This window comes from Kryptolebias marmoratus, linkage group LG23, assembly GCF_001649575.2.
Source record: "Kryptolebias marmoratus isolate JLee-2015 linkage group LG23, ASM164957v2, whole genome shotgun sequence".
Taxonomy (NCBI): Eukaryota; Metazoa; Chordata; class Actinopteri; order Cyprinodontiformes; family Rivulidae; genus Kryptolebias; species Kryptolebias marmoratus.
Window position 1 is genome coordinate 10,356,280 of NC_051452.1, and position 23,635 is coordinate 10,379,914.

The 23,635-nt window shown below is 44.2% G+C and overlaps 1 protein-coding gene across 3 annotated transcripts in view; it reads right to left on the bottom strand.

The window, feature by feature from the left end:
- The window catches only part of LOC108246799 (histone deacetylase 4), a 65,304-nt gene that overhangs the window by 15,783 nt on the left and 25,886 nt on the right, over nucleotides 1–23,635 (bottom strand). For all 3 annotated transcript variants that reach the window (XM_017434520.3, XM_017434519.3, XM_017434518.3), the window contains 8 exons: nucleotides 18,583–18,887; nucleotides 15,313–15,463; nucleotides 13,163–13,286; nucleotides 10,539–10,657; nucleotides 2,953–3,081; nucleotides 2,754–2,863; nucleotides 2,224–2,346; nucleotides 1,900–2,086 (listed from right to left, as the gene is read on the bottom strand). In XM_017434520.3, coding sequence (XP_017290009.1) covers nucleotides 1,900–2,086; nucleotides 2,224–2,346; nucleotides 2,754–2,863; nucleotides 2,953–3,081; nucleotides 10,539–10,657; nucleotides 13,163–13,286; nucleotides 15,313–15,463; nucleotides 18,583–18,887 — 1,248 coding nt within the window. The remainder of the gene's footprint in view (nucleotides 1–1,899; nucleotides 2,087–2,223; nucleotides 2,347–2,753; nucleotides 2,864–2,952; nucleotides 3,082–10,538; nucleotides 10,658–13,162; nucleotides 13,287–15,312; nucleotides 15,464–18,582; nucleotides 18,888–23,635) is intronic.

Below are 23,635 nucleotides of genomic sequence, written 5' to 3' on the forward strand. Positions count from 1 at the left end.
ACGAACAGAACCATCTGCGCCGCCATACTGAGAGCCCTCCGTTGTGATCAGATGAGCCGAAGAAAGCCCGTGGCGGTGCCGTTCGCGGCGCGGCAAAGGAGGGAGAAACGTCAGAAACCGGACCTCGGCTGCGCCTGTTCAGCGACGTGAGACGTTTGTCCATCGCTGGGTGTTTGAACTGAATCTGTCTGCCGACGCACAGACGCAGAAGTGACAGGAAACAACGACGTTCGAGGTGATTTTTTTCCTGACTTCTCTCTTGTCGAGACACTGATGAGTCACTTTCTGCTCCTGTCCTGCGCGCGGGCGTGCAAACATCCTTGTGTGTATGTTTTTTTTTTTTGTTTTAATGCGTGGACACTCACATGCGTGCGTCTGTACGTGCGTCACTGCTCTTTCAGCGCCTAATGCCCCGCTGAAAATAGCAGCAATGTTTTCTGTCGGTGAATGAGCTGATGGGAAAGGGCACACAATGCACCCATGTCACACTTTCATAGCTGACATATGAAAGGAGCTCATTAGTTTGAGCTAATGAATGGACGTCTGTCAGTGTGGGGGGGATGGGGGGATGGGGGGGCAGAGCAGCTCACATCTATCAGGGCTGCGTTTGTCGATTTCCTCCTATTCCTCTAATTCTCTGAACTCCGATTCAGCGTTCACACTGCTGTTTTCACGGTTTTTATTTATCCGTACGTTTTTTTTTTTTTTTTCAACCTAAGTACGTAAAGCGTCCAAACACTCCGCTCATTCAGGCGATGATGGGTGCTGTGATTTTAAGTATTTGTAACATTTATTTATCTTTTTTAAAACATTTAAACTTTATTTACAAATCGTCATCTTCTTAAGATAATTGTCTAAGTCATTTTTTGCAATTTTTCAGGAAACAAAAAACTGAACCATTTGTTGATTGTTGAGATGATTTAGGCAAAAAAAATCATTTTTGAAAAAAAAAGACTTAGGCAATTATTTTAAGAAGGTGACAAAATACTTTCCGCACAGAAATACACTTTTTTAAAAAAACCTTCTCTATAAAATCTGCTTCAGCACCCTGCTCCGTTTTTATCTTTTTATGCTGCTTTTAGCTTCTAGCTACCATTCTGCTAATTTTAGCTACAAATTTGCTACTTTTAGTTTGTATCTGGCTTTTTGCTACTATCTTTTAGCCAGCTGTTTGCTACTTCTAGCTGTTAACTAGTCTTCTGATTCTTTTGGAAAGCCTTTTGCTACTTTTAGCTTTTAGTAAGCAGTTTGCTATTTTTAGCTTCTAGTCACCCTTTTTATACTTTTAACTATCCTTTCATAGCTTTTAGCTTCTAGCTACCATTCTGCCACTTTTGGCCTTTAGCTATCGTTCTGCTACTTTCAGCTTTTAGCTACGAAAGTCCTATTTTTGTTTTTAGCTGACATTTTGTGACTACATTTCAGCAAGCCTTTTGCTTCTTTTAGCTAGCTGTGACTTTTAGCTTTTAGTTAGCAGTTCGCTACTTCTAGCTAGCCTTAGGCTACTTTTACCTAGCAGCTTCTTTTAGTTAACACTTTGCTACTTTTAGCTTCTAGCTACCATTCTGCCATTTTTAGCCTCTAGCTATCATTCTGATACTTTTAGCTTTAAGTTTTTAGCTGATGTTTTGCTTCTATATTTCAGTAAGATGTTTAATACTTTTAGCTGTTAGCTAGTCTTTAGAAAGCCTGTTGCTACTTTTACCTAGCTGCTACTTTTTTAACTTTTAGCTAACCTTTTGCTGCCTTTAGCTAGTGCTCTGCTTCGTTTAGCTTCCAAAACTCAGGTTTCAGCTTCTTCGGCTGATTTCAGCAGATTTCAGCTCTAGTCTTTCTCGTCTGTTTCTGGAGTTCTGGATCAGTCCCGCCCACCCTCAGCCGCAGCCGAACCCTTTTTACCTGTCACCAGGGGGCTTTGTGCCGGACTCTGCTCCATCAGCACCATGTGCTGCAGCAGCGGGCTGTGGGAACCTCCGCTTCCTGCACCGGCTTCTGCCAGGTAGGAGGTCAGGTGGGCTCCGGAGAGGAAGGGAGGGCTGAGGGAGAGGGCTGGCTGCAGGCCGCCGTCCTGCTGAGCCGAGGTGACCTGGAAACGGAGAGGGGGGGGGGAGCAGAGGGAGGCCGCTTTTCAATAAAACCCGCTACAGGCGATCGATCGGCTCCGCAGCCGACAAATTCGGCGCATTCAAAGTGTGAAGCTACTGGCAGCGGCTCGCTCCTTACGCTGGAAGCGGCGGTGGCGGTCGCAGTGGCGGGCAGCCCCAAGGTGATGTTGGGCAGGGACGGCGAAGTGTACAGAGACAGCTGGCTGTCTGCGCCGCTGCACAGCCTCTGGGCCAGAGACGCCTGGAAAACACATTTAAATGATTTATCTGTTTATGCATCATGAAAAAAAAAACACAGCAGAGAAGTGGATGTCCACAAAACGGCAACAGAATCCTTCTGGTGCTATAAAAATTGTCACAGCCTCAAGCCTCCTCCACACTCTGTCTGAGTGCCCCTAATGGCAGCCGCAAATAGCATCTTCCCGGCTCCTCCGCTCGGCTCCTCATCTGCAGACCCGCCACTTCAAAACGCATCATTTGGATATGCAACAGTCTGCAGCGCTCAGAAGCTACAAATCATCATTAACGGATCGGCACTTCCAAACACACAAAGCCACCGAGGACCAAAGCTGGTCGGATTCATGCAGTCGGCTGTTTTTAAATGAAATTATCTTTCAGCAGCAGGGTCAACGCGGCGCGATGCGTTACCTCCGTGTGGTTGGAGACGGACACCGTGATGCCGTTCTCATTGGGGATGTTGTTGGAGCTGTTGTTCGGGGAGCTCGGGCCGGATCCGGGGGCGCTGCTGCACGCCGAATCTGTCACACACACAAAAAAAAAAAACAAGGATCAAACACGCGCGGCGGCAACGGGACGGCGGAACTCCCGACTGGGCGTGGCTTCCTACCTGCCATGTCGAGCGAGCGCTTCTTGGCGGTGGCGATGGGGCTGTCCCGGCGTCGGAGTAGCGGGCTGCTCCTGCGCTCGCTCACCTTCTGCTTCAGCCGGGAGCGGAGCTTCAGGTTGGGCTCCGAGGCTGGAGAGAAGGACGGAATGAGACCGGAACGTTTTGGGCACTCAGACTTCAACCGCTCCAGGGCGTGTCACCATGTAACGCACATCGCCCGCCACCTTTAGGCCCAGACTTGAAAACAATGAAGCTTAAACCTAGAAAACGATTCTTGATTTCATTTCCTGCGCTGTGAATGACTCTCAGCTACTACCACGCCTAATTTCAGCTCAATATCCGTAAAACTGACTGAATCAGGTTAATTAGCTGTGATGACCATCTTGGAATCTGACACAAACTAATCAGTTGTAGATCTACACACGATAAGAACGCTTCACTACAATCTGTCCAGTGCTCCGTGAGATATTTTGCTAACAGACTGCAGCAACGTGTAATGCTCAGAGCGTTCGTTGGAGGTGACTATCAGCTAAAGCCACGCCGAGTTTTAGCTTTTTATCTGCATGACTGACAGAGCTATTTGGCTATTTTTGTGTTTTCTAAGGTGAGCGTTTGTGGCAGCCATCTTGAATTGGTTCCAGGAATCACTTTTCTAAGCTTCATTAAAATCCATCCAGTGGGTCATGAGATATTTTGCTAACAGACAAGCAGCTCAGGGAGCATCTTGGCACTTTAAATACGAGTCTGGTGTGACTCTCAGCTACTACCGCACCCAGTCTGAGCTCACTAGTCGTAAAACCGATGGAGTTATCTGTGTTTTCCAGTGTCCGTTAGCTGCAGTGGCCATCTTGAACACACAAACACGCACACACACACACCCTATAGCCCGATCTGCCGTGGAGCGCCTTCCACAAAGCCGCCCCGTTAATAAACCGTTGGGGGTTTTTTTGCGAGACAAACTGTTACACGCTGCTCTCCATTTAGCACACAATTCATCCCTCCTGCTGAGGTGCTCCCCGAACAAGCCAAATTCCCATTTTCCCCAAAAGACGAGCTAAAAAGCAATTAGCTCCAATTTGCGAGCCGTGTCTGACTGCCTACACGGCATTTTGGCGGTTTTGTCTGCGCTGTCACGGACTTGCGAACGGAGGCAGGGAGAAGGGAACGGCATGTCACCTCGGCCGCGGCCGCAGGGCACTAATGCTCTGTTTGTTTTGTCCCAACATTCGGCAGCCCCCTTTTCATCCTCCATTATCTCGTTTTTTTTTTTGACATCAAAAGACGAGCTGCGGTCCAAAAAGCGGTACGCGGCTATGTCCCACGTTCATGCGCCTCGCGGGAACCAATTCAGGAGTCCTCCGTTTCAGGAAACAAGTCGGAAAAACTCGCTCTCCCGTTTGCGGCGTCGTGTAAAAATAGCCGAGAGAGGTGTGAAGGCTGAGGTGTGACGGTACGGCAGCACCGAGCGAAATGGAGACTCGAGTCCAGATGGAGCCGAACCAATTACTGCTGATAGGAATCTGCTTGTGAAGCCAATTTACTCCGAGCCAAATAAAGGATGTCGGAAAAACCAAATCTGACTCTCAGATCTTTGGAAACAATGATGTTCAGTTTTACTGAATCAACTTATATGTTGTCTTTCGTAATTTGTTAATTATCGTTAATTATCGCCCGCTGCCCAAAGACGAATGATTATGTTTTTTGCTCCTGTCTGTCTGTTAGCGAAATATCTCCTAAACCGCTGGATGGATTTTAATGAACCATTCAGGATATAATCACACTATGTACCTCTACAACTGATTACATTTCGAAGACAACCCAATTCAAGCTAGCTGCCACAGCTAACTCGGCTTAGAAAACACAAAAACAGCTACAATTCAGACAGTTTTGCAGAAATTGTGCCAAACTTTGGCGTGGTTGTAGCTGAGAGTCATTCACAACACATTCTCCAAGTGCTTCTCTTTGCACAAGATCTTTGCTTCAAACTTTAGCATTAACCATCAAACTCAATCCTGTCTGTCTGTTAGCAAAATATCTCATTAACCACAGCACAGATTTTAATGAAACTCCCACAAAGTAATCCTTGGATGTACCTTCACAACTGAATTACTTTTGGAGTCGGTCCAATTAAAGATGGCTGCCACAACTTAACAACAACACCCAACACAAAAATAGTTATAACTCAGACAATGTAACAGACACTGAGCTGAAATTTGACGTGGTAGTAGCTGAGAGTCATTCACAACACATACTCTGAGCGTGACATCTCACAATGATGCATGAGTTTGTTTCATGATGTTTCTTTCAAGGTCCGACCAAGACGGCTGCAACTCTTTGTCGTTTTTCATCGTAAGATGAGCTCAGTGTAAAACGATACACGTTCTTTCAAGGAATGCCTTTATTTTGTTTCAGTTAACTATGAAACTGCAATAATACGACCATTCAGTCCAGTTAAAGGGGCTTAAATCTAATCTTTGTGGGGGAAATGTATGGGAGTCCTGAAAACCTCTAACTGGCAATTAGCATGAAACGAAGGCTTTAGCAGTTATAACTCAGTTTTCGAACAGTAAAATAAAAGCAGTCCCTCGGTGCGTCTTAATGAGGTTTAGAGCCGCTTCAGATATCAAAAACGCTTCAATTATCCATGGAAAAAGTTCCTAAATGAGCCAAAACTCTTTAATCTTTGCTGCTCCACGCGGCACGGAGACTGAGAGCTGAATGTGTGGCTACGGAGATGATAAAAATGTCTTTAAAAGAAAAAAAAAGTACAACTGATTTTAGCCGAATTAGTTTGAGGAGAACTCTTTAATCAGTAACGTTCTGCTGAGACCCAGCCGATTGATCGCGACTACACGAAAACAAACGAACGTCAGACGTCATTTACAGCTCTCCTTTTGCAGCCGACTTCCTCAGAATTTGTTTCTTTTAGCGTGGAACACAATGCAAAAAAAAAAAAAAAAAAAAGGCACCACGCACACAACTCAACGACAACCAGCGACGCTGGAAAGTGTCGGGTTTCCATTTCAGCGCGACCCATTTTGAAAAAAAAAAAAAAAAAAAAAAGGAGAACGATTGGGTCTGACAGCAGCCTCTAATGATCACAGCGAAGATGTACTCAAAGTCGAGTGGAATCGATGCAGAAAACGTCAATATCTGTGAAAAGAGGTTTTCTCCACTCTTTGAAAGGACTCAAATGAAACCACACGACGCGGCCAGAAAACACCGGGTCCGTCCTAATTCTCAAACCCATTAGGCTGTGGGAATATTTCCCATTAAGTACTTCCAAAAAAATCTTTTCTGATGTTCTGTCGCCCTGTTTGAATGGGTCTTATGGATGAGGCAAATCCTCAAAAAGACGCAAGGTTGTGTAAAATGTAAATCTCATAAATCCAATTTTTATCCAGCGTGGAACATAGTAAAGATATTAAATGTTCAAACCAATACATTTGCATCATTGTTTTTTAAATAAAAGTCAGATAAATTTGGATTTGATGGCAGCAACACGTCTCAAAAACGTCTCGGGACACAAAAGGCAGTAAAAGTAAGTGGTACGAATAAAAAACAATTTTAGCAATTATTTAGGTTAATTGGCAACAGGTCAGGAGGAGGACTGGGTATAAAGAAAATGATTTTAGAGACGATGGCTCTTTTAGGAGTAAAAATGGACAGAAGTTTGTCAAACCTAGTGGCACAATTTCCAAATAATGGTCCTCAATGGACTGAATATCCCACCATCTACAGTTCATAAAATCGTCAAAAGATTTCAAGAGTCGGGAGAAATCTCTGAGGTCAAAGGTCAAGGCTGAAAGTCAATAATGGATGTTTGTGATCTTCGGGCCCTCAGGGGCCACTGCATTAAAACCAGGCCTGGTTCTGGTTCTGTTCTGGACATCCTAATCTTCCACAGATCATCGTCTGTAAACACAGTTCATCGTGCCGTCCACAGATGCTGGTTAAAGCTCTATCAGGCAGAGAAAAAGCCAGATGTGAACACCATCCAGAAACGCTACTGTCTTCTCTGGACCAAAGAGGAGAACTGATCTGAGGTCAGATGGATTCAAACCACAGAGGAGAGGGACCATCCAGCCTGTTATCAGCACACAGTTCTAAGGCCTGCCTCTCTGATGGTATGGGGGTGCATCAGTGCCTCTGGCATGGGCAGCTTACACATCTGGAAATGCAGCATCAATGCAGAAAAGTAAATACAGGTTTTACAACATCTGCTCCCATCCAGCAACGAATCCAGCAAAGAAGAGCCAGTACTGTTGAACAGCTAGGATCCTCTACAGACAGAATGGGACAACATTCCCTCCAAAACCTCCAGCAGCTGCTCTCCTCAGGTCCTAGATGTTTAGACTGTTGTTTAAAGAAGAGGAGAAGCTTCACAGAGGGAAATATGGACCCAGAACAACTTTTTATCTTTTTCAAAACCGTCTTTCTTACAATTTCTTAGTTTAAAACCTTTGACACGTTTACTACGTTCCTCTGGGAATAAAGTAAGGGTTCATGCAGATTGCTGCAATCTGTTTTCATTCACATTTTACACACTGGGGTCGTATAGGAGCGGTCTGCTCATGTGCCATTGTGTGCAGGCGAAGGACGGGCTGCCCCAGTTTGGCCAGAAATCCACGCTTGGCCCTGCCAGGAACAGCCTGCGTCGCTCTGCCTCGCTTCTGCCTCTATCAAAGAGCACAGTGAGTCAAGAGGGCCTCACGCTTTTCCACCTCGGCTGCGTCCCTCTGAGGCATCTCTGTGTGTGTGAGAGCGCGCTCCACACAGGGCATTATTCATGTGACGCTCCCTCTCGCCCCTCGCTGTGGACCGTACACGAGAGGGTTAATGACTTTAGGCCTCTTTCTGGCTGGAACTCAGGGCTTTAAGAATCCCCCCTTTTGTCACGCAGAACTTTTTCCCACCACTTCCTTCTCCTCTCCCCCGTTGGACGATCAGCGTTCCGTCTGAAGTGCCGTAAATCCATTTCCTGTCCCTTGCACTCCAATTGTGCCAAAAATAAAAATAAACACCTGCTGCTCTCCCGTTGCACAAGTAGCCGCTCTGCTTTAAATCCGGTTCAATGTCGCCGCGGTAACCACGGCTGTCGCCAAATAAAACTGGACTTGCGCTGCTTGAAATCCAATCTTGCCCTTTCCTGCCAGAGTTTTGAACCGGGATAATCGTGTGTCAAGAAGCGATAGAGCTGTCGCCGTTTTGATCAAAGTGTTCAGTTCTGAATCGTTGGCTAATATGGCCACCATCTTGAATGGGATTGACTCCAAAAGTTAATCAGTTGTGACGTACATCTCCTAAAAGTTCAAGTGCGAAACAAGAGATGCTCAAAAGAGCGTTGTTTCCCTCGCTTTTTTTTTTTTTTTTTTTAACCGTCGTTGGGCGTACCCACCTTCCATTTTTTCAGACTTTATGGCCTGGCGGCGATATAAAAGAGTCTCTAAACCAGCCCGAGCGGGCATTACCATAAGTAAACCCCGCAAAGCACGTCACCGCTGTGGGCAAATATCAGGGTGGCACGGGTTCTCCTCGCCCTCGGCAGCCTCACACAAGTCAGCAGACGAGCAATGAGCGGCGATCGCCTCGCTCGCTGCCATCTTTGTTTCCCCTCCATAAAGCTGCTTTGTTTGATTTCGGCGCGGTGTCTTTGTCCCACATGCTGGATTTATTTTTAATCCTGCCTGCCAGCGCCCACATCCAGTGCTCTAATCTCCACCCCTGTGTGTGTGTTTGTCTGTCGTGTTAGCAAAATATCTAGCCAAATGAAACTTTCAGGAAGTAAAACCTAGACGTGCATCTTAAACTGACAGTTGTTCCCGACATGTTTTGAGACACAAACGAGCGCAGCATTACTTTCAAGACGAGATTATCTGAGTTTAAAGGCGGCGGGTGATATACCTTCCTTTAAGGAATGCGAGGCCTTTACTTTAACCCCCTTTTTTCATTTCCTGCTCATTTTTCTTCTTCGGCTGCTGCTCTCCCTGGTTGGAATGTGGCTGTGTGGGCCAGAGTCAACTGTGGTGTTTCTGCTGTCATAACCAGAGGCCCAGAGGCTCACGGGCTGCCGCCGCCTGCCGCTGCGTTAAGTGAATAATTGCGCTGTAAGATGACCGCTGCTTCACAGCTACGCCGCCACACGCACCGCTCACGCTTCACACACACCAGCGCGCCACACAAAAAAACATGGAAAAACAGCTGGTTTAGCTCCGAAACCTAAAGACATTAGATGTTAAGTGTTTTTCCAGTGGGACGTTTCTGAAGTGTTTTTAATCCTCTACAAAGACGTGTCAAGATTTAGTCACAGACCTAAAAGAAAACATGTTGTTCATGTTGTTTTTGGGACCGTTATTTAACGGCGCAGAAGCACAAGATGCTCCCCGCCGAAAATAATGTCTTTATTGTTACGTAGGCCTCATTTTCCATGAGTAAGAAAAGATAATCAACAATAACGGAGGTGAAGCATGGAGTCAAAACCATCACGTTTGCATTCATATCTTTAAATTTCAGCGTCAAAATTCAAAACTCACTTTCAAACAGAGAATTTAATACATTACGAAGCTAAAACTCCACTTTCACCATATCTCATAACCCACTGGACAAATTTTAATGAAACTTTCAGGAAATAATCATTAGATGTACATCTACAACTCATTAACTTTTCAAGTCAACCTAATTTAAGATGTTCGCCACAGGCGACTGACTTTAAAAATACACATAAATGTCTAAAAGTCTGTAAGTTTTACAGATATTGAGCTAAAATTTGATATGGTAGTAGCTGAGAGTCATTTATAACATATTCCTTTGACTAAAAAGTAGCTTTTAAAACTAATTCTGCAAAACCTGAGTGGTGGGTTTTATTAGAGCTCAGGATTTGGAACAAGGTGTATCCATCAATACGTTTTAGACAACTGTCATCTTGAGAGCAAAGAGAAACAAAGACAAGAAGCTGCGGCCAGGGAACAATCTAGATGGATGCGTGGATATTTATTATGCTTCTAAATCCATAAATATTAAATGAAGCAAAGGGGTAGAGTTACACTGAAGCCATTAAAACACACAAAAGGACCGAGAACAGACCCCTGGGGAACCCCAAAAGTGATGAATTTCAAATATAGATCTTCCCAGCTGACATATCTCTCAAATATTATTCAATAATGTTACGCTAAATTAAAAGAAATACGTAGTAGAAAGCCTAAACTCTTTAACTTCTTGCCCCAATTTTAATTCTTGAATCATTCAGACATAGCATCTAGCTTCAGGTTCAAAAACATCTGCTTTAAATAAAATGTCTAAAGATTACAGGCTTTTTTAAAACAACAGGGGATAAAACGGTAAAACTCTCTCACCGCTGCACTCCAGAACCACCTACACGCTCTCATGTGGGGGACGCTGGGAGACCCTGACAGCCTAATGTGGATGTGATTAATGGTGCAGACCTCTGATGCTGTCTGAATTGTGCCAGACGTGAGTCTGCAATGCAGCTACTGGACGTAACAGTTTCATAATACGGCGTGTGCCATCTCCGTCTGAGCATGCCTTCAGCAGATACAGGACAAAACTGTACGACGAAGAAGACGTACCGGTCTTTCGCAACGGGAAGTCGTCCCGGGGGTTGTAGACGCCCAGCACGGGGTGGTTGTAGGCGGACACACCGGTCTGAGGAGGCGAGCTCTGGTCCAGAGAGCTGTGCTGGGTTTTACTGAAGAACAAACAAACAAAAAAGGCACATAATCATTGACAAATCAGCTCACGTGTTTCTGAAAGTAACTAACTTCATGTCTGTCATAGATCTGACTGATTGAGCCGTCGTGAAAATCCTCTGGCAGGGATGCGGACATGTGCCGCCATCTGCTCGACAGAACAAGGTGGCGTTTGCAGGAAAAAACTTAAGCCAAGCTGGCTCCGGCCCAAATGCATGTTCCTGTCAGGCGGATGTACACACTCGTCTCTCTGAAACTTAGTGGGATGCCGAGTTCAGAGAGTGGAGAGATTTATGTGAGAAACAGAGGCAGAAATACACAGACACACTGTGTTACTTTGAGCTGAAAGTCAACGCTTGTGGGTGTTTCACTGGGTCACACATCAACATTATGTAACAGTATTTATTCACTTATGTACTGTATTTGTAGTTTTTGGATTTAGGCTCTTCATTGTACCGAACAGACGGACATATTCTTTAGGATTGCTTTACGAGTTGAATAAACAACTCCAATTCTTAAAAAAAAAAGATGGGTTGTTGTGTAAAATGTAAATAAAACAGAATGCAATGATGTGCAAATCTCCTAAAGCCATTTTTTATTCACAATGGAACAAAATGAACATATGAAATGTTTAAGAAACGGCACAGTTTTTCGGAAGTTCATTTTGAATTTGATGGCATAAACATCTAAAAAAAATGTAACATGGTCATGTTTACCATTTTGAACCTTCCCCTCTTTTTGTAAAACAGTTTGTAAAAGCTTAAGAACTGTGGAGAGCGGCTGCTGGAAGTTTTGGAGGGAATTTTGTCCCATTCTTGTCTGATGTAGAACTCTAGCTGTTCAACAGAACCGGGTCTTCGTTGCTCGATGGGAGCAGATGTTCTAAAAACTTGTATCTACCGTTCTGCATTGATGAAGCCTTTCCAGATGTGAAAGCTGCTCATGCCACTAATGCCCCCCCATACCATCAGAGAGGCAGGCTTTTGAACTGCGCGCTCGGAGATTTCTCCAAATTCTTGAAATCTTCTAACTGAAATTGTTCCACTATTTTTTGACGCAGTTTTCCACAGACTGGTGATCCTCTGCCCATCTTTACTTCTAATAGATTCAGCCTCTTTAACATCCTTTTTTTATACCCAAACCTCTTACTGACCTGTTGCCAATTAACCTAATTAGTTGCAAAATGCTACTTCAGCTGATTTTTTATTAGTACCACTTACTTTTACAACCTTTTCTTGCCCCAGTTCTAACTTTTTTGAGACGTGCTGCTGCCATCAAATCCAAATTTTACTGAACTTTTTCCAAAACTTTCCTTCTTACAGCATCTTAGTTTGGACATTTGAAGTGTTTTTTAATTTACATTTTGCCCCGCGACCCCAACTTTTTTAGAATTGAGGTATTTTTGACTCAAGAGAAGAGGGAAAACAACAACAAAAAAAGCCCTCCAAAATAAATGCATTTCAGTCTGCATGATCTCCATTTATTCATATTTCTGTAGTTCTAAGACAGTTTCTACAAAACAAGTTTCAATAATTCAAACAAAAATTACAACAGAAGTAACCTTTCCATTACTTCAGTGAATAATTCATGTACTGCTCAGGTAATATTCATCACTGGCGTTTCATTCAGCCAAATATAACCAACGTACATATTTACATACCGAACGCTTCAGTTTGAATGACCATGTGGTATATCTGCTCATCCACCGATAATAATGACACAGGACAGCTGACTTCCACAGCAAACAGAGAGGAAACAGCAAATGTGCGCACCTGCAGAAGGCTTCAGAGATGCTGCGATAAATATTCAAGGCCAGAGCTCCTGTCATCAAGTTCTAATATCCTGCTCTCCTGTATGTGTGTGTGTGTGTGTGGGTGTGTGTTGCTGTTTTCAGTCGGGCTCATACGCCGTGACAGGTGAGTAAGAGAGGAAGCTGATTGATTCGTTTATCTGCCGTCAGAGGAAGGATTTACCATCTAAACTCTGAATGAGCCACAAAAGAAAATTGTAACGTAACCGCCGGCGTTTGTGCGTCTGTTCGCGAGGCGTCTCGCAAACAGCTGGATGGATTTCAATGAAACTCTCTGGAGATGATCACCGGATGTACATCTGCAGCCGACCAGCTTTGAGAGTCGACTTGATTCGAGATGGCTGACTGACCATAGTAAACACAAAACCGTCTGGAACTCAGTCGATTTTACAGACATCGAGCTAAAATTTGGTGTGGTCGTAGCCGAGAATCATTCCTGTCACATATTTCAAGCAACAATAGATCGTGCAGAATTTTTGTTTAAAACCTTGGCATGTAAGGCAGCGGGCAATACGTCTTTCCTTAAGGAATGCTAGTTTTTCCCATTTTTGGTGACCTGACATTATAACAGTGATTATTGTGGTTTTTGAACTGATTTCATGGCTGAAAACAGGCTGTAATCTCTCCATAAGATGATGTTAAAAACGTAACCTTTTCCAGGTTTCTGGCTCATACGGATCGAGCGGTTTCTTACCGGTACCAGTAGGGAGCGTCGTTGGGGAGGCCTCCCTGGTTGAGGCTCCGCTGGGCCAGAGCTTTCTTTTTGTTCAGGACAAACTCCTGCAGACGCATCTTGACCTCAGTGCTGGCCACAGCGCCTGGTGGAGGAACGTGGGCGAGAGGTTATGTAAAATCTGGCAAAAAAAAAAAACAACAAAACTACAAACTGACCAAACAACTGAGTCTGGAGTGAGACAACATGGAGCGAGTCTCCTTAAAGCTGCCTCATGTTGGTTTCTGAGTTAGGGACTGAAGTGCCTTTAGAATAATTCAATCAAACAGGTCTAACTCTGTAACCACATTTACAACGCGTAACTCAGCCCCAACTTACAACGACATACCAATTCTCCTTTAGCTACTTTAAGAAAAGTTTCTGAAGAACTGATACAGCTGCAAAAAAACACACATTTTATGATTTCAAGACATTAACTGTGCTCCATTGTTGTCATTTAATTTGACCCAATACAAGGATGACTTAAAAATCAAAGATTTTAGCTTTTTTATGCACTAAAAATGTTTTTTTTTTTCTCTCAGCCTGATGAGCACAACCCTATGATTTAAACAACATCAATTTATTGATTAACCTACTGGCAGATAATCCATCTAGTTATATTAGTTAGACCATTTATTAATCAATGTCCCTCACGTGCCAGGGTTTGAGGGACATTTTAGAAAGATAATGTGAAATTTAAACTGGCAGTAAAAAAATACACTTAAAGCGATGCAAAATGTTGAGAAAGTCAACAGCGGCGGACCACCAAGTAGCCGCTCCATTCCCCTCGTTGCCGTGCGCACAAACACTCGCCCCGATCCCTGACCATTTTTCCGTATAGTGTGTAAACGGCTCTCAAGGACTCCTGTCCACTTGCTTTCAATGAACTGTTGAGCGATGTCCAGCAGGCAGCGGTAATAACTCGGCCCGGCCCCCGCCAAGGCCACCGGGCTAATGCAGCTCGTTTACCACGGCAAATATACAGGTTCTCCGAGCGAAATGGAAACACACACACACACACACACAGCGGTTCTTTCAACCTCGGAGCGATTTGAATGAAGAGTCCTTACTAAGCCGAGTAAATGAGACCGAGCTGCCTGCTGCCTGGATAACATGGAAAACTATTTACAGAGCTATTAAAGTTGGAAAAGTGTCTTGTTCTGTTTATTTTCCTTATTTTCTTGTTTAATGACAGAATTCGTAATGAGAAGTGTCAAACCTTTCACTGAAATTTCCCCCAAAAGGCTTCTAATCCCGTGTTTAAAGCTGCTCGACACGTAAATATTCTTCAGAGATGCGCCGATGATATTTGCTGGGATTCCGGTTTCCGATTTTCCTAAAGCTTTGACCTGCCGGTTCTGAGTTTGTCTTGTTCCGATTCATTTCTAGGAGCTGTAAATGACACCATACGCATATTTTTCAAAATATAAACCTTGAGCTCAGTATAAAGCATTTACAGTATTTTCACCAGGTTGGAGGTCTTTTGTTTTTGTGTCACTGGAACTACATCCTTCAAATTACTGGGCAAAGATGACAAATCACAACTTCTTAACGTTTTTACTTAGATTTTACATACTTTAAAGCAGAAAATGTACACTGGACAACAGGACGAACGCTTTTTAAACACTGTTTTACTGTAAAACTTCAATTTGAAATAAATTACAGCAGTGTCTCATATAATATTCAAAAGTAAAACAAAGTAGAAACATTTTTAGCTAGATTAATAACTATTTTAATTATTTAGTTTTGTCCTGATTGCAAATTAGCTTCTGCGTATGTTTATCTGAGTAGTAAGAGAGGCAGTAAACGCCTCTCTGTGGAAAACTCGTTTTTTTTCACTGATCGATTTCTGCAGCTTCTTATGCTGAATATTCCATCTTTTTAAACACCTTAAAGATAATATAAATAGTCAACTTTGACTCTTCTCTGCTCACGTGAATTAGCTGCTTGCAACGATGCACGTCAAGCTAAAATTTGGTCGATTCAGGTCGCCTGCCGAGCAATCGGTGCAAAAAACCCCCAAATAAATAACAGAATCGGCTACTTTTTCAGCCGCTCGCTCTCATCGTTTCGTCTGCCACGAGACAGAACAGTTTGGCCCGAAATAACGTCTCCGTCTCGCTGCAGCTTACTTTCTTGGCCCCTCTCCTTGTTCTTGAGCAGCTGCAGTTTCTGCTCCCGCTGCTGCTTCTCCAGCTCCTGCTCCAGACGGTGGTTCTCCATCTTCCTCTGGTGCTCCAGCAGCTCCTGCTGGTGCTTCAAAGCCAGGAGCTCCTGCTGTTGCTGCACGAAGACACGAAGAGGTCACGTTAATGAAAAGCAAACAAATTTGGGCAAGTCAGGCTGACATCCCGGACGACCCCCCAATTAGTTACGGGACTTCAGGAGACTCTTCAAATGAAAATTAATTAAAGTTTAAAATACGCTTCATTTCAGCTTTTAGAACTCAGCTGATTGATATGACGGCATCTCTTGCTCAAAATTTGATCAATTTTTAAGCTTTGCGCTTTAAAAATGCATTTTTGTTCCACCCCTGCTCTTCCTAAGTTCCCATCTGAAGTAAAACACTCTTACAGCTGTTCAAAGCCATAAACGAAAATCATTTAAATTCCTTTAAAAAAAAAAACTCACGCCAGAAGCTTTAGCCTTTAAACAAATACAAGCAATTAAACTGGAAATGAGGCTTTAGCTAAACACATATTTCCAATCTGCTTACTTCCTCTATAAAAATAAAATCAGAGGAGCATCTGTTAAATGCTTTAAATGTTTTTTTGTTTGTTGTTGTTTTTGTTTTTTTTCCCCAAAGATAAAAACCCATCTGTGGCCTGACAGCTTGTCCTGCAACCTAAAGGTCAAAAATAAAATCAGCACTAAAGCCAAAATGTGCCCACAAACACCTCCTCGTCAGCGCTGAAGGGTCCTTAAACGAGGCAGAGACTCTTGCTGTGGGATAAAAGCGCCAATTAAACGATCCGACCGCACACCGAAACGTGTTTTCTGGAATACACAACGAATACAGAAGCAGAATGAGCAACTTGATGTCTTTTTTTGTGACACGCTAAGGTTTCTGTGCGCCTCCTAGCCTCATCATCACATATTCAACGGCAATATTAGACCGGTTTTCTGCAATCAGCATGTTTTAAATACGGTAAACAGACACTCTGCAGCAGGGACACGGATTTGTGTTTACAGTGAGGGAAATCAAAGAGCCTGTGGCTGAGAGGAGGAGCTTTCTGGATGACTTCCAGCTTTCAATCCTTTTTTTAAAATTTTGAATTAAACCAAGGTTGGGGAAAGGGGTTTGAGTGGGTGGTAAGGCCCAAAGTAACCTCCCCACCCACATGCACACAGACGCGCACACACCTCTAAACCCCTGTGGCTCAGCAGACCAGAGGCGTACACAGAGAATTTACTTTTACCCTTTTCGAATTCCAATTTGAAGGACTTTCAGATCTCCGCGAGCGAGAAAACAGCGGAGATCCTGAATGTTTGCACGAACTCAACTGTGCAGTTCTGGCCCTAATGTGGAACCAAACTGGGCAAGACGGCGTGTTTGCTGAAATTTAAGCATGTGTATGTTTTAATAGCAATTCTGCGTGTGTGTGTGTGTTTCTGTGTGTACACAAGGGCTGTGAATGAGGCTGATTGAGGTCGGGCCTCCGTGCTCAAGATGTGCGTCACCGGTTCCCTTCTGAGTGGTCCTGCCGCCCCGCAGCGGGCCCGGACACCCTTCAGGCAGCGTGAGGCCGCGATTAATCTCGAGCTTTGATCCTGGCGCGAGCGAGTCGCGGCGCTGCCTTTAAACTCTAGGTGTCACTACTGAAAAAATATTGCCGCAGGAAAAGCACAGGAAGAAGAGCCACACAGGAATTGCGTCCTTCATGCACGATCTACATCGTTTCAACTTATCTGTCTGCTGCCAAAAGGCACCACTGGACCCATTTTCATTGAATTCTCAGAAACTAATCATTGGATGTACAGGGTGGGATATTTATATGGATACACCTTAATAAAATGGGAATGGTTGGTGATATTAACTTCCTGTTCGTGGCACATTAGTATACGGGAGGGGGAAAACTTTTCAAGTTGGGTGGTGACCATGGCGGCCATTTCGAAGTCAACCATTTTGGATCCAACTTTTGTTTTTTTCAATGGGAAGAGGGTCATGTGACACTTTAATACTTTCCAGGAAGTGGAAGTGGGAGAAGAGGGTTGCATTGACAATCCAACACAATGGGCAGAACCTTTGACCACATTTTATAAGTGCTGAGAAACTTGTAAATAACTCATGAAAGAATAAAGTTACGTTAAAACCAAGCACACCGTTGTTTTTCTTGTGAAATTCCCAATAAGTTTGATGTGTCACATGACCCTCTTCCTATTGAAAAAACAAAAGTTGGATCCAAAATGGCCGCCACCCATCTTGAAAAGTTTTCCCCCTCCCATATACTAATGTGCCACAAACAGGAAGTTAATGTCACCAACCATTCCCATTTTATTAGGGTGTATCCATATAAATGGCCCACACTGTACATCTACAACTGACCTACAATCCAATTCAAGATGGCCACCAGAGTTAATCAACACTGGCAAACACAAAAAATGGCTACAACCCAGTCAGTTTTACAGCTACTGAGCTAAAGCCTGATGCGGTAGTAGCTGAGAGTCACTAGCAACGCATTCTCTGAGCAAAAACAACCGTAAATACGTCAGCGGGGTGAATAAATGGAACACTGAATGAAAAATTAGAGGAAGAACAAGCAAAGTTTCTTGCACAAACAAAAAATAAAAAAACAGAAAAGATGAAACATTATTAAAAAGGAAATAAAGACCCGAGCTGCAATAAAAAAAAACACAAGAAGAGACAAAACAAGGAGGAAGGAAATCCACAAAAGCTCATTTAAGTCTAAGTTTTGCGTGTGAGCATATAAATATTTAAAGTAAGCTACAAAAGGTCTTGTGCGTAAAGGCCTCGGTTATATAACTCGCCAGCAGCTCAACCGGCGTTCATTTTTCACTCACTTTCTGAAGCCAAACGCATCCTTATATTGCTCTCATCCGTCCGTGCAGTTAAAGGAAATGAAGCTAAAGTGCCTTCCTGTTCTCCGCTCCCACTTTCCTCGGAGTGAAGCCTTTTAAAGCTGATGTGGCTGCTGACTTGGGTCTGTTACTGAAGAGTCCTGGAGCAGACTAAATTAAGAGCAGTCTTTTGCTTGCTTTGGAAGAGATTTAGAAAAGGCGAGATGTGGGTCCTGCCTGGAAATCCTCGGAGCTCCTGCGCGTCTCCGTGGAACAACAAACTGTGCTGTAAACTTCCCCCTGCTTGGTTTCCCCCCCCTCCGCTCAGAGGGAAAGCCTCATTAATAGCGTGGTATAAATAATGCTAATTGTAAATGATGTACCTTAATGTGCTCCTGGAGCTGGGCCTCATGCTGGCGGGACAGCTGCTCGTGCTGCCGCTGGAACTCGGCGATGAGGATCTGCCTCTGGATCTGCTGCTTCTGCTTCAGGGCCAGCAGCTCCTGCTGCAGCTGCTGTTCACGCACGGAGGCCGCCACCACGCCGCCTCCTCCGCCTCCGCCGCCGGGCGAATGCTGGGCGGGAGGGGACAGCGAGGACACCTGCTGCTGTTGGTTATGGTCCACGCGCAGGTCCATGGGGATGGCGGCCGGAGGGAGACGCAGGGGCAGCGCCGATTTGATGTCCACTGCAAGGAAGAGACGGAAGACAGAGTTACGGCTGTCGCTTCAAGTCACTTTAAGTGGTTTTATTGCGACAGACAGCGGTGAATTAAGAGACATGACAGGGAAGACAACAATATAACCATCTGGTGACATCCGCAGGAGTTACAGCATGATGCTCTTCATCACAGATATGGGCTCAACCTTGTGCCAAACACAAATCTTTGAGGGCAGCAGCTCGAAAAAAGAAAGTCCAGACCGAGTTTACTCCCGCCTGGATTTTTAATCCTACGTTTGGCAGCGTTCACGTTGGCAAAAAAATCCTGAAAACATGGAAAGTTTTTAAGGGGAACACTTCAAGATCAACAAATATGAGCGCATGCTTACAAAACCGCGCAAATGTAAGAATTTCCTGTTACAAAAACTGTTGTATAGCTTAGTTTTGGTGTATTCTTGATGTGGAATGGGGCAGGCGATGGCTTGAGGACCCGAGTTTGGTGATTAAAAACAATTATTCCTTTGGAACGCGACAATTAAAAGACAAAAACACGAACAGCCGAACGATGGAAACCTGCGAATACGAACGCACGGCGAGGCGGCAGGACACGAGGGAGAAGTGTGCTGATTACAAATTCAGGCCAGGTGTGACAAAGAAACTGAATAAACAGAATAAAACATCAACACAGAAATCAAAACCAAGTTACAGTTTAGATGTTTTATATTCAGTGTTATTGTCACTGAAGTGGTGGAAGAATGACAACAAAGGATAAAAAAATGCATCTTATTTCCTATTAAAATATTTTCTAGTCTCAACAAAGACTGTAATGACTAGTTTGATGTATTCAGCTGAATTACATGTTTGGTGTTAAGTCATGTTTCCCCAACAATTAGGCCCGATTATAAGAAAACGTGCATTTGCAATAATGTTGTTGAACGTTAAAATAGGGTCGCAATAAATGCACATTTTCCTCAATTCCCTCCTTTTCCTCTGTCAAAACAACGCTCAGTTTCTGATACATACGGACTTGTTGACGGGGCGTCCCAAACCACAGAGGAGACGTTTAGCCGCCGCATCAAACTACCGAAACAACATTTCTCTGCTGAAAAACAGCGCTGAAGTTGTTAAAGCCAGAAGAAGCAGAACAGTAGGTGGGAGCTAAAAGAAGGAAAAATCCCCACTTAAAATAAGCAAAATGCTAGCTAAAAGTAGCAAAAGGCTTGGCTAAAAGTATTAAAAGGGCAATGAGAAGCTAAAAGTAACAAAACCTTACTAACTAAAAGCTAAAAGTAGTAAAACACTATTTAAAAACTAAAAGTAGCAGAAAGTTAAATGTAGCAAAACAGTAGCTAAAAGTTGCAAAAGACTAGCTGAAACTTGCATTAAGCTAGCTAAAAGCGTCAAAAAACTGCCTGAAAGATAAAAGTAGCAAAATGGTAGGTAGGAGCTGAAAGTAGCAAAAGACCAGCTAATATTATCAAAAGGATACCTAGAGGCTAAAAGCAGCAAAAGGCTAGCTCAAAGCTAAAACTAATAAAAAGCCAACTAAAAGCTAAAAGTGGCAAATCATTAGCTTAAAGTAGCAAAAGGCAAGCTAAAAACTAAAAGCCGTAAACAGTTATCTAAAAGCCTAAAGTGGCTAGTTAAAAGGAGGAAAATATTAGCTAAATATTGCATAAAGCTAGCTAAAAGCTGAATTTATCAAAAGGCTGGCTATAAACTGGAAGTAGCACAAGGCTAGCTAACAGCTATAAGTAACAGAACAGCAGCTAAAACTAAAGTAGAACAAGAAGACAACAACAGGTAAAGTTCGCTGAAGTAGCTTTCAAAGATTTCAATGTTTTTGTGAGAATAGAAGAGACCGAAACAAATTTCTATGTAGAAAATCTTTGTAAATAAAGAATAAAAGTCATAAAACCCAACGTCAGCACCCATCACCTGAACCAGCTGAATCTTTTGATGTCTGAATGGAGTATGGAGAGGTAATCTGGTTGCAAAAAACGTACGGGAAAATAAGAAAAACAATCGCACATTTAGGGACCGAGTGAAAGAAAGTTAAACGCAAAAACCCCAAATTTTAAGGGGATTCAAGTGAAAAATCACAGATTCTGCAGACGAGGCGGCGCCAGTTTTCAAACTGCAACGCTACAAAACTGAACGGGACTTAACGAGTTCTCTAAAAGATTGCCGATTTGAGCCGACCTCCTAGAGAAGCGTCCTAGAGAGACAAAGAGTCGCTGCTTTGTTTTTGTTGTTTTTTTTAAAGCAGAACAAACAACGTTCAACATAAATGACCTGGTTTCATTTTCAGCTCCGGTTGCTAACCTAAAGTCATAAATGGGGAGAATATCAGAGTAATAAATCAAATAATCAGAATAAAGCCAATGATAAATCCGTTCCAGGTATACAAAACTGTCTAAGAAGTATCAACCATTTATTTCATCAACAATTCCAAGAAAAAAGTTGACATCTGTGTCCAAATTTATGTCTGGCTTTTGTTTCCTGATATTTAAAGATGGTCAAAATCACGCCGGTTCCAGGAGTTCACCTTCGATGTCAGTAAAACGGAGATAAGGACGAAATCTAAAGGAACTAAATACTGCAGCCTTGACGAGAGAAAGTCCAAGATTCCTCGAAAACGCAACAAGCTGTAACTGCGCATCGCTTACTCCTCAGACCGTATGGCGCCTATACACTCAAATACTCCACTTTTCCTTCTATGCAGCAGGTGAAACAACCCCTCCACCTCCTCCACCCTCCCCCTGTGTTTATTACCAGGGGAGGGCAGTGCAATAATATGCAACGTGTGCTTAAGGACGGGGGACGATAACAACACATGAGTCAGGCGTCGTCTGCACTGAGGCAGCCAGTCTATTCGTTTCAGCCTGGAGGAGACGACTTCTCTCATCTGTGAGTCACGAGACGCCTCGTTTCGCTGCTCTTCACCTCCTTGGTGCATCGGCTACAACTCCAGAGTGAGAAGAGGCGACGAGATGAGAGACAAAAAAAAGGGGGGGTCTTCAGTTGTTAGAAGATGAAGATGAGGATGTTTTTGCTCTCGTCTCTGAGCGTTTGTTTGTCTGCGGCGTGAGCAAAATGTCCCATTAGCCACCGGACAGATCTACAGCTGATTACTTTTACTTTCAAGATGGATGCCACAGCGTATTGAGCTTAGCGGACGCAAGAAAATGGCGATAACTCAGGCCCATTTCACACGACAATGGCGCTCGGACGAGACCGCCAAGGACACCGAACCCCGCTGCGGTTTCCGTGCCAGGTCAACGCTCCGGCCTCGAGCGAGAAAACGGTCGAACGTGCGAGTCGAAGAAACGAGTCTCGTCTGCTGGTCGAGGCAGACGGCGCGGCGCAGATGTGTTTCCTGTCAGGAGCTTCGCTGTCCGCCGCCGCTCGGAACGACCTCATATTCAGTGACGATGCCGCTCCGGGACCTGGGCTCTTGGCGTCGAGAGAAAGTCGCGCAGATGATCGGCGGAAAACGGCGCTCTCTGAACAGATACTGAACCAAATTTCGACACGTGCTCCGAGCATCAAATACTGCGATATCGCATGGGCACAGCCCCCCCCCGTCCCCGTTCCTCGCTACAAGTACAGAACGAACATGGCCGATAAAACGATGATTAATGCTCCGTTAATTTGACTCATTTACATTAAAGTGTGCGTAGAGAGCGTTTGTGTGAAAACTAATGTTGTGTTTCAGTGGTACACAAACTTAACAATCCCAAATAATATTTCATTTGCTGACAGATTGGCCCCCCCAGTTCAAAAATCCTATCTGTGCCCCTGTTTGTGAGGTTTGACCAAAACTCTTCTGGATCTCAGTATAGTGTTTTATTTTCCATTTTTTTCTCGTCAATCGAAGCCTAACTGACTGATAACGAGACTTTAATAAACTTTTTCAGGATCCGAATCATTGTGCTCGTCTTGGCTTAACGGAGTATTCTATTAAAAAAAAAAAAAGAATTTGAGAATCAAAAAACACAATGCATTATTTATGGCGTTGGGGGAATGGAGGGAAAAAGCAAAGAAGGGTGGCTCCAGGAGAGACGCGATTATGGAAATTAAAAATCTGCACTTGTTAAAGAGCGCCGCGGCTCCGTTCTCGGGGCTCTAATGCAAATCCATAACTCATCCACAAAAAAAAACAAAAAACCACACACACACTCTTTCCCCGGACAAAATGTTCCTCTACACACACTCTCCGGGTCGAAAAAGCCTCCCAGCCTCGCTGACGGTGACGCGTTCGGATCCTCAGAAACACACCTCGCGTGGCATCTCTGTCACACCGGCAGCGCTAATTGCTCGCCGGATAAAAGCGTAGAGCTACGGGAGGAAATAGGAAAGGAAAAAAAAAAAAAAAAATCAGTGCCGCCGTTACCCATCAGCCTCCTCTCTTCGTCTTCTCCTCCTTATTGATGCAACCCCTCCTCCTCCTCCTCCTCCTCCTTCAGTCTGTTAAAGGGGATGACAGCGCTTCTCCCTCTCCCGCTCATCCGACTTCTCTTGACGCTCCCCGTCACTTCTGGCTCGCCGGTCGTCGCCCTCCTCCTGCTTTAACCTGATGGGTGTCTCCCTCCACTCCTCTCTCTCTCTCCCCCACCCTCCCCTCGTCCCTCTCTCGCCCAGCGGTGACATCACGGGGCCGTCTCAGCCTGTTTATTCTGCAGCTTTTCCAGGAAACCAGCGTCTCTGTCAGACACACGCACGCAGCGAGCACTCCCTCTCGCTCCGTCTCCCCCACCGCCCGCCCCTCCCTCC